The sequence below is a fragment of the Spodoptera frugiperda genome, chromosome 21 (assembly GCF_023101765.2).
Source record: "Spodoptera frugiperda isolate SF20-4 chromosome 21, AGI-APGP_CSIRO_Sfru_2.0, whole genome shotgun sequence".
Lineage (NCBI taxonomy): Eukaryota > Metazoa > Arthropoda > Insecta > Lepidoptera > Noctuidae > Spodoptera > Spodoptera frugiperda.
This window is the reverse complement of record NC_064232.1, coordinates 3,313,187-3,324,749: the sequence shown is the minus strand read 5'-3', so window position 1 is coordinate 3,324,749 and position 11,563 is coordinate 3,313,187. Positions and strand designations below refer to the sequence as shown.

At 40.2% G+C, this 11,563-nt stretch overlaps 1 protein-coding gene across 1 annotated transcript; it reads right to left on the bottom strand.

Annotated features, from left to right (window-relative positions):
- Positions 1-606: 606 nt before the first annotated feature.
- On the bottom strand, positions 607-9,859 carry LOC118280408 (uncharacterized). The gene is made up of 3 exons (XM_035600411.2): positions 9,634-9,859; positions 3,827-4,257; positions 607-1,852 (listed from the first exon to the last, which is right to left on the bottom strand). Exons 2-3 carry the CDS (start codon positions 4,010-4,012, stop codon positions 1,712-1,714), a joined length of 327 nt encoding a protein of 108 aa, XP_035456304.1. The 5' UTR covers positions 4,013-4,257; positions 9,634-9,859; the 3' UTR covers positions 607-1,711.
- Between the last annotated feature and the right edge of the window lie 1,704 nt (positions 9,860-11,563).

The following is an 11,563-nucleotide window of genomic DNA, read 5'->3' as shown; positions in this document are numbered from 1 at the left end:
AGGTTTTTGATGAGTGAGTGAGTCAGTCAGTGAGTGTATAGTAAAAATAGCGATTTTCTGACGTCAATATCTCAAGACCTACAATAGGTACATTAATGAAATTTTGTATTTTAGATAAGTAAGTAGATCTCGGATACTAGAAATTTCATATGCGTAGATAAAATAGATTTTGAGTTATAGGTGGGTCGAACTTGGCCCGAAATGGTTCGTGTAATATAACCCACGGCCGGTGTATCGGTTTTTTTGCTCGAACTTGGCGGACACACTGCCGTGTGTCTAGATTACTGTTACCATGAGTGGTGCCGGATTTCCCCAATCTAAGTGTGGGAGAGCCATGCTTGGAATGGGCTGGTTCGACCGGAGTTACACCACAGCCTCACAGAAAACTGACGTGAAACGCAGCTTGCGTTGGGTGAGTGAGGTTACCGGAGGCCGTTTCCAATCTCACCAATCCCTGATTCCATAGCAACCCTTAAATTCTGAATCTCCAAAATACCCGTAATGCACTTGTAACACTTTTGGTGTTTCGGATGTCCAAGGGCGATTGCTTACCATCAGATGATCCGTCTGCTCGTTTACCAGGTAATACCAATAAAAAAAAAAACAAAAATATTAAATGCATTTATTTATAAAAATTATCTATGTACAATATTAAATTACTATTTACAATCATTAATTATAAACTCCGTACGTATTTACACTTAAAAGTAGTCTTCAAATAAGAGGTTTGACATAATCTTCACGCTTGACAAGCGGGTTGAAGATCGCAGTTTAAAAGGATTAGGTTCATCAGAGAACGCTGCTGCACGGTCTCTGTCAAATATATGTAGTAGATGAAGACCCTAAGAGCGGCCGTACACGGACTGCTCGAGCAGTTAGCGGCTGAGCGACATACACGGACGGCTCGAGCGGTCGGCGTCGACTGCTCGAGCCGTCGGTTGTTGACTGCTCGAGCAGTTGGGTAGCGTGTACTCAACTGCTCGAGCAGTTGATGTTCTTTTGATTTTTTCAGCAGACGCCGCGAGGCCGCAAAGGGCGGGGGAGGGAAGTCGGAGAGCTGTCGACTGCTCTAGAGCAGTCAACGGCTCGAGCAGTCCGTGTATGCCTTGCAACTGCTCGCGAGCGGTCGACGGCACGATGGAATTTCATCGTGCAGTTGACGGCTTGAAGCGGTCGCGACTGCTCGAGCAGTCGTGTGTACGGCAGCGAATGAATGGCTATAGTTCATCGTGCAGTCGCGGCTTCAAGCAGTCGGTTATAACTGCTTGAAGCCGTCCGTGTACGGCTGGCCTTAGTCGCGTATATGATACCCGTGGAAAGAGGAGGCTGGTGATGGAATGTATTATACTCAGTTCTAAAATGCTGTTGTTTAAGCTTGTACTCCCTTAGGTTGTGAAACGGAAAGAGTAGCGGTGGGAACTTTACTGTACCTATTCTACTCCGATGCCACCACTCGGCATAAATGAGGTGGTGTGTTTGTGTCTATGTTTGTTATTCAATCACATTAAAACGGCTGTAGGGATCGGGATGAAATTTGTAACAGGGGTAGCTTATAGTCTGGAATAACACATAGTCTTTTCATTACACGGGGACGCGGGCGAAGTTGCTTTCAGAAGCTAGTATTTAATATATCAACATGTGTGTACCAATGTTATTAATCAGGATATATGACACCCTCGGGGCGAATAGGGGTGGTAATTGTTTTTAATGTCTACGCATATATTTCAATAGCGTAGTCTAATCTGTAACTCCGTTGGCTCTTTAACCGCAACTCAACGTATTTGTACCCAATGCCCCCGGCTGTGATGTTCACTGAGGCTTCACTGTTTTGGAAGTCGTAGCAGCTTATCGCCTGAAACGAAAATTAAAAAATATTAATTAACACACTGCCTCGTTGGTCGAGTGGTCGCAAGTGCGACTGCCGGACAAGGGGTCTCGGGTTCGAATCCCGGGTCGGGCAAAGTATTGCTGGGGTTTTTTTGGATTTACGAAAAATTTCTCAGTAGTAGCACGGAGTCTGGAAATGTGCCCGGTATATGGCAATAGGCTCACCACATATTACATGGGACTTACTACATAAATTGTGAAATGTGGGTGTACATTAGAATTATGTGCCATAATGTGCACCTCTGCCTACCTCTTCGGAGATTAAAGGCTTAAAGGCGTGACGTTATACTATTAATTAAGGTTAGTATATGGGGGTTACCGGGGCTCCAGCTCAAAACAGGAGAAGGAACGGTGTGGTTTTTAGTTAGGAAGAGTCTGACACTCCCTTCCGCCTCACTCAAGGCGGTAAAAGTCATTGGATGATTTTTCCACAAAAAATGTTAGTAAATGGGGCACTGGGTACTCGCTGGGGGAACACTAGTTTCTGGCTGGGCAACTGGCTGCCGCCGTGCAACACACGGAGCAACTCTTTGTGTGATCCACAAATTGTCGTTTCGGGTCTGGGTGTCATGTGTATGTGAACTTGTATGTTTGTAAACGCACTCGCGACACAGTAGGCAATCCTAGTGTGGGGTAAAAAATTACATAACAATATACACTATGTGAACTAACAGAGGGCGTTACTGTTAACCCGCAATAGTAGGTATAGCATACATGCTATAAAAATATTACCATTAAAAACCAAAACATTTTTTTTAAATATTAAAATATCCACCAACAAATTTAATTCGGTACGTAAAAGAAACACTCTGTGCACGCGTAATTGAAGGAAGGCAACGTTGCAATTTATTGCTTATTTTTCTATGCTGATATTTTTATTTTAATCTATTAATGATATAGATTAACGAGTTTAAAGGAACGCCCTCTGTTAGTTAACATACTGTATAACTTATATTGATGGAATTAAATAATAAATTAATTATAATATATGTCTGTGAACCCATTATTAAACTACGAATCAAGGCCAAGTACGAGGTTACGGGTTCGATGATCGATCCCTGGGTCAACTTGAGTTGGTTATTCATTATCCATATTACAAACTAGCTACTTCCGCGCGGTTTCACCCGCTCTGCTCGGCTCCTATTGGTCATAGCGTGATGTTTTATAGCCTATAGCCTTCCTCGATATATGCACTATCCAACACAAAAAGAATTATTCAATTCGGACCAGTAGTTCCGGAGATTAGCGCGTTCAAACAAACAAACAATCAAACAAACTCTTCAGCTTTATAATATTAGTATAGATGATATGAAAATTGGTTTAACATTAATTTAAGAGTTTCCACGTCCGAATCAACAGTCAGACGTGATTGTGTGGCCAATATACTCCTTGAGAGAGTGCCTTGTTGCACTTGGGAGGAGTTTCTCAGGATGAAGGAGGAATTAGAGGAGTAAGTTTGGATTTATTTTTACCATCAGAATAATTACTGGCTCGTTGGTCGAGTGGTGGCAAGTACGACTGCCGGGGAAGGGGTCTCATATTCGATTCCCGGGTCGGCCAAATTATTACTGTTTTATTTAGATTTTTCGAAAATTTCTCAGTAGTAACACCGAGTCTACAATTGTGTTCAGTATATGGCAACAGGCTCAACCCCTATTACATGGGACTTATGACACAAATGGTGAAACAACACTTGCGTTGTATTTCGTTGTGTGAGTGAGCTTACCAGAAGCCAAATTAACCCCCTTCCCAATCCCCGATTCCTCAACAACCCTTAAATTCCGAATCCCCAAAAGTCGGCAACGCACTTGTAACGCCGTGTCCATGGGTGGCGACGATTGCTTACCATCAGGTTATCCGTCTGATCGTTTACCGGCTTATACCATAAAAAAAGTTTAAGTAACCATTAAATATTTCTGAGTGCGGCAGTAAATCTTACCTTGATAGGCACCGTCCCATTATACGTATAGGTCTTGACACGTTTCTTCAAAGGTATAGCTTCGTACCGCACTTTGTCCTGATATATTATCCTAGTTTTCTTAGTTTGTTCACCAAAGAAATAAGTAGAACTTAACACTGAACTCAATGTTAATATAAACACACAAAATATTAAAAACGACTTCATTTTTCACACCTTTTTTCCTAATTATCACCAATACAATACACTTTTTTTACCAACACAATACAATACAAGTTTGTCCCCCAACAAAATACAACACAATACAATCCTGTTTTTCACCAACACCAATACTTTATTGTCCCGTTGATTCAAGATGGTGGATTGTTGTACGTCGTAAAGGCTGTATTCAGCAGTGGACGTCTTGGGGCTGATGATTATTTACCGATTTATTTGGCAGTGTGAGTTGGGAACTGGAAAAGAAAAACTAAGATTATTAAGGTATTTCAAGGGAGTCAGTGGATGCAGGTGGCGGCTTGTCGTTCTACGCGGAGGACTAAAGGGGAGGCCTTTGTTCAGCAGTGGACGTATCTCGGCTGATGATGATGATGATTTGGTATTTTAAGAATTGGGCAGTTTTCTCAGTCAAAAATAAATTATTTCGACTTTTCAATACAATAAAATATTTAAAAATAATCACAATTTAATTCATAGATTTGATGATCTACTTAATTCTCGAATTTTTCTAGTAGGTTGCTAGAAATATCTTATTTTTGTTTACTCTGCTTTCTAGAAGAGCGGTTGTCAGATTCTGATGTGAACGCACTATTAAGTTTTCAAGTGTTGCATGTCTATATGATTAGATAGCCTATAACCTTGCTCATAATCAGACTGCCAAAATATAAAAATATGGTCTTAAATTCGTCAGTTCAAGAGATTATCACATTCAGATACCTAATATTTCTTTTTTTATTTATAAAAATAAGATTTGGTACGGGTATTTTTTATATTAATGCTTACTAAAGGTATGTAAGCGTCCACAAGCCCGCATCGTTAGCATCGCACGTCAAACAATCGGGCGTCCTTGATCACTTTTGAGCGTCGTCAAATACTTTCGAGCTTTACTCTTATCATTTTCAAGTAACGATCGAGGTTTCCTCGAAAATAGTCGAACGTTATACGAAAATGGTCATAAAGGTGTCTACTAAGATAAAACTACTAAAGTGTGGTAAAGCCATGCTTCGGAACGAATGGGCCGGCTCGACCGAAGTGATACAACGGCCTCACCGAAAACCGACGTGAAACAACACTTGCGTTGTGTGAGTGAGGTTACCAGAGGCTAATTCTCCCCTTCCCAATCTTCCCAATCCCCGATTCCCCAACAACCCTTAAATTCCTAACCCCAAAAAGCCGACACCGCACTTGTAACGCCTCTGGTGTTTCAAGTGTCCATGGACATAGGCGATTGCTAACCATCAGGTGAAACGTCTGCTGTTTTACCGGTTCCATAAAAAAAAAACTAAAAGCAAATAAAATTGGCCACAATAATATGACTACCATATACAAGACTTCCCACATTATCGATTATATACGGACAGGCCGTCACAAATGACCACCTTTGTCAGTTCCGTATAAATCGTCCGCAGGTATCTAGTGTTAGCCTTGACCTAGATTACCTACATATAAGCACTAGGAATTTTATTTAACAATATATCACGTATTTCTTTGAAAGGGATGGACTGACGTGCTTTTTCTTACTGTGTCATTAATTGAGTCTTAGTAAACGTGACTTCTGGTCTGATTACGTAGATTCCCGGGTCGGGAAATATTAAGGAGGAGGCGGGGCGCGTGAGGGAACGAACCTCCTCAAGCCCCAGCCGTCGCCAGAGATACTCCGGACAGACACTCGGGGGTCGCGCAATGATCTCCGGTCGCCGTAAGTGCGAGTCTGCGGACGGCGAGCAAGGGTAGCTCGCCGCCCGACCAGAACCAGACCCGTACGGCGCGTCGTGACTTTGACTTTGATTTTGATTTTGAAATAAAGAAATCGTTGTAGCAAATCTGCTAATGCGTAGTACCTTTGCTCCCGTTCAACCAATAAAAAATAGAGGTCTTTCTTATGTTTAATGGCACATTGTTGTATGTTGTATGGAATGTACACGGATTTTCCTTATTTGTAAATGTATTCAAAGTGTGCAAAAAAGTGTAACGTTTTGGTATGTTTTGTATATAGGTACCTTAATAGCGACTAAGATCATTTTTGGGTAGGTATAATTAGTTGAGACAGCTAACAGCAAAGTAGCCTAACAAGAGGTGATCTGCGCGCGTCTCAAAGAGCCATCAGACCACCACAGATGGGACCCAGTAGGGCTGATGCCTAATCCGAAGCTGTGGACTACCTAGCGGGTTTACCGGGGCTCCGGCTCGACAGGCAGGAGTAGGAACGGGGTGGTTTTTAGTCAGTAAGAGTCGCCTCGCCCAAGGTGGGAGAATTAATTGGATGATCTTCCCCCCTCAAAAAAAAGCCTAGCAAGAGGTGTAGACAGAGGTGCACTAGTGAACATCGACACTGCACGGTTGGCGCAGTGGTTGGGTGACCGACTGCTGTGCAACGTGTCGCCGGTTCATTTAACACATTTAACGTAAGCGTCCATAGGCCCGCATCGTACGCATTCCGTATGACGTCATCAGCACGCATCGCATGTAGGCATTGCCGATGATGCGGTCCGTACGAACGCGGATCAGTGGACGCAGTTGTATGAGTTTCTATACAAGACAAACTAAAATCCGTTGCGTGCGATGCTTACGATGCGGGCCTGTGGACGCTTAATTTTAACAGGTGAGCCGATTATATGCTATTATTTTTTGCAGGTATAATTCTAGACTAACACTACTATGTTCCGAATGAGTTTGGTATCAAAACTGAGATCTTGCGCTTAGTAATTTTGTTAGTCACACAAAAAACCCGTCAGTAATTAAAGTTTTTGCATATCAAACACCTAAATTGAGGAATGAATGTTCTCGATATACCTAATATTCTAACAGTGTTTGGTGTTTGGCAAATCAAATATACTACAAATATACCGACAAACTCCGCCTTTGTCTCATAGTTTTAAAGCGTGGGAGAGGAGAGCCATGCTTGGAGACCGGAAAAACACCGACGTGAAACAACGCTGTCTAGTTTTGAGAGGGGAAAATCCTCCCGCCTTGGGCGAGGTGAGAGGGAGTTAGAGACTCTTACTGACTAAAAACCACCCCGTTCCTACTAGATCGAATGGGCAAAGTCGCGGGCATATACTGTATAGTGCGCGTGGAACTAATTGGCCGTGCGCGTTACACTTCTAAATGTTCATTTATCTTTTATTTACTTTTGTCTGCACGGTTGGCGCGGTGGCTGGACAACTGGCTGCCGTATAACGGGTAGCCGGTTCGATTCACGAACGGAGCAACTCTTTGTGTGATCCACAAATTGTTGTTTCTGGTCTGGGTGTCATGTGTATGTAAAATTGTATGTTTGTAAACGCACCCACGACACAGGAGAAAATCTTAGTGTGGTGCCGGAGATGTGGACAACGTCACAGGTTACCGGAGCTCCGGCTCAAAGCAGGCGAAGGAACGGGGTGGTTTTTAGTTAGTAAGAGTCTGACATTCCCTCCCACCTCACCTAAGGCGAGAGAAGTTATTGGATGATTTTACCTCCACAAAAAAGCAACGGTTCTATTAAATAACAAAACAATATTCTGGTCATTAATTTTACAATTATTTGTTCACATTATTTAGAAATTGGCCATCATTGTCTAATCTCATATACATTGCAAGCAGTAGGCAAACCTATCACCCCTATTGCCACTTAAGGAGTCGACTGTTAGTTCCGTGCGCACTCTAACACACAATTGGTGAAATCGAACATTCTCGAAAGAGTTACCAGGGTCAGGGAGACCCGTATCCTTACGACACGTAGTTATGTTATTAGGTAGCCCCCATTGCTAAACATCGGACGAGAATTGGTAGTCGCCACTGTAAGTTTGAAATCGGAAATTACCCAAACCGGGAGTTGAATATTAGTAATTTGTAATTGGAGTTCGTGGTTAATAAGTGTTTAAGTTACTTTTATGCAAAATTATGTTTGCCAAAACTTTATAATTATACTAGCGGACCCGACAGACGTTGTCCTGTCTACATGTCTTTAATTTGAAAATTTGTCGGATCCAATGTAAAACATTCCAAAATCAACAACTACTAATAAATTAAAAATTAATTAAAAAAACATTGTCCAGCGGACAAAATTCTGAATCTAAACCATTCTCAGATCCCCTTGAAAACACACAAAAAATTTCATCAAAATCGGTCCAGTCGTTTAAGAGAAGTTCAGTGACATACACACTTACAGAAGAATTATATATATAAAGATTTATCGTTATGTCAAAATCAAAGTCAAAGCATTTATTCCAATTAATCCTAAATTAGGCACTTTTGAGACGTCCATACAGCACTATACAAGTATACAACGACTGTACAGACGCGGCGACTATACAGACGCGGCGACTATACAAACGCAGCGACATTTCCAACACTTTTATTTTAGTTAATTTAGTTTTATTTTTTATTTATTTATTTTAGTTAATTCACTTTAATTATTATGTTATCGGCTTACTCACGTAATGTTTTGACGAGGAACTCGACTAGTTTGTAGGCGATTGTCGCACTGCTACTCAGCAGCAGTGCGACAATCGCCGCGTCGTGTGTCGCGTAATGCTGCTCATTAATATGAGCCTCTTGCATGGCTTGAAACTAGTCGAGTTCCTCGTCAAAACATAACGTGAGTAAGCCGATAACATAATAATTAATTTAGTATGTCTCACGAAAGTTACAATAAAATCATAATTCACTTTAGTTAATTTAGTATGTCTCACGATAGTTATTATAAAAACAACATCTTTATGTGCAAAAATGTTTTCTATATGACCTCCTCTACATTGAATACATGTAGATACGCTTCCTTATCTCTGTATCGGTCACTCTTAAACTAAATATTGAAATTACCCTTTTCTCTTTTCACTCTACTTATGTATCATCAAGTTATTATTTATTTTTTTGAGAATTTTATTATATAATTTGACGTTTCTGGGTAGCCAATAAACCAAGGAAGTTTTTCTTATAGTTAATATCAATTTCAAAATAAATCCAGTGTTTTATTGACCCGAAGCTGTGGACTACCTAGCGGGTTTACTGGGGCTCCGGCTCGAAATGCAGTAGCAGGAACGAATTAATATTAAAATATGATAAGAATTTACTCACTATTTTAAAACGAAAAATATTTCTCCCATTATTAGTGTTAATAATTATTAATGTTTATGCAACTACAAAAACTAAAACAATTTGAATCAAACCAGTATTTTGTTTATTTATTGATATTTTTGATATTTTGAACAAAATCAAAAAAAAAATGAATATCTCAGAAACTAGCAACTTTCGGGCCAGGAACCTCAGGGCTAATTTTATAGGAAATTTGTTGTATTATTATCGAGAGGAATACGTTGAAATACAAATTACCCTGTACTATTGACATAAAATTTTCAAAATCAAAAAAATGTAATAGATGTAAGTTGCCCTATAGGTTTTTGTCCAACTCGGAAATCGAACTTGATTACCAACGAGATAAGTAGCAAATATTAGCATAGTAGTTTGAAAAAAACAACACAAACAAAAAAAAAAATTATTAAGATTGATCAAAATAAAATATAATTCTTAAAATAACACTAATTCTACTTACCCCTTAGAGAGCTTACCAAACATAATAAAAAAAAAATAAAACCAAAAAAAATTCAAGAAAAAAATTTTTAACCAACCTTTAGAAAAAAAAGTCTTCAGAAAACAAACTTCAACGCTCAACATCCAAAAAAAAAAATAACTTCAATTAACACTAAGCAACAAATATAATATAATATATATTTTTCTATATCTCACTTTAATATTAAACAATACGTATTTGAAACGTTGTTCAAACGCGATGCGTGTTTGCGAACGGGGATCGATAGTAACTGACTGTTGGCTGACTATAAAGTGCTAACGACCGAGGCTACCGTCTCGAATGTACTCGACTGACCAGTGCTGATTGGGTCCAGAGCCGGATTTATTAGACGCGGGGGCCCGTAGAAAACTTTTGACGGGGCCCCGATCTTAATTAGCCTGACCTGGATTTCCGGGATTGTCCCGGAATGTTGTGTGCTGTCCCGTGTCCAGTAACTTTACCTTGCTATCCCGGAATGAAATAATACTAGTTTTTTCACAAAAATACAATACTATGGCTGGAAAAGTCAAACCAAACGTCGCAATATGCTCGCAAGTCGCGCTGCCTGAGTTGAGCGGCGGGGCGGGACCTAGAACTCAACCTAGTTCTAGGTTATACTTAATTCCTACTTTTACCATTTAGTCTCGGATGGGACACCAAAACTCAGATCCGTTTGTTTTCCTAGAAATGTCCAGGAAATTATCAGTCTGGATCTGGCAATCCTAATCTTAATAATAAATAACTAGCTGACCCGCCAAACTTCGTATCGCCTTAAATATTTTTTTCTCACCTCTTAAACTTTCCGTGGACTTCCACAAATAATTCAAGACCAACATTTGCGAATTTGATCCAAGCGTTCTCGAGTTTTAGCGAGACTAACGAACAGCAATAATTAATTTTCATACATATAATATGTTGACTAAAAAAATAATGGTTACTAAACGAAATAGCGGTTGCGTAGTTATTTATTTAATAAATCGCGTTATTTATTAAATAATGTGTTCTACTCTGCTGTCTAAATAGTTATTTGTAACTTTCTATTCGAAGTATCAAAGTAAGTTTGATCGCATTCTCGCCCATCATTACTCCAGATTAGTCTCAAAACCAATGACATAGCATACCGCGAGCAAGTTCCCTTCAGTCTTTTTAATTGAAAGTAGCAGAATAGCCTAACAGGTGTGTAGGAAAGGTCATTCCTAAAGTTTTTAAGTTTGAGTCCCATAAGTGTCATCGATCAACAGCCTATAAGTGGCCATCGCTGTCCAAAGGCCTCTTCTCGCATGGAGATGCTTTGAGCATCAATCACCAAGCTTGATCAATGCGGGTGAACGATTTTAAACTTATAATCAGAAATTATAGAGTCAGGTTTCCTCACGATGTTTTCCTTCATCGTTTACCAGTGGTGTCTAAATAATCTTAGAAAGTACATACAACTCGAAAAAAGTTACATTGGTACTTTGCAGTTGGTAGGTTTCGAACCTAGCCCAAACAACAGTCTCATGCATGACAAAAGGCGTCTTAAACCTCCGAGCCACCACGACATCAAGAGTCACTAAATAATTAAAAGTAATTTAAAGTGGACAATTTGTTTCGCTAAGGGGGCCCAGTTTTACGCGGCCTGGCCCGTTGCAAATACTACTTTTGCTGCGTCGATAATCCGGCCCTGTTATTGGCCACTTGGGATGTTTCCTCAGTCAAAATTGTCTGTCACTTATTTTATGAATTGTTGTTTTGATTAGTGGAAATAAAAATGTTTGATGGTGAGAAAATGTTTCTGGCGATCCGTAACCTTAGAGTAAGTAAAAAAAGTATTGTAACATTGTTGCTGAACCACAGATGGGGCCCAGTAGGGCTACTGCCTGATCCGGAGCTGCGGACTACCTAGCGAGTTTACCGGGGCTCCGGCTCGAAAAGCAGGAGTAAGAACTGGGTGGTTTTTAGTTAGTAAGAGTCTGCCCACTGTCCTCTCGCTTCGAGAGAAGTCAGTG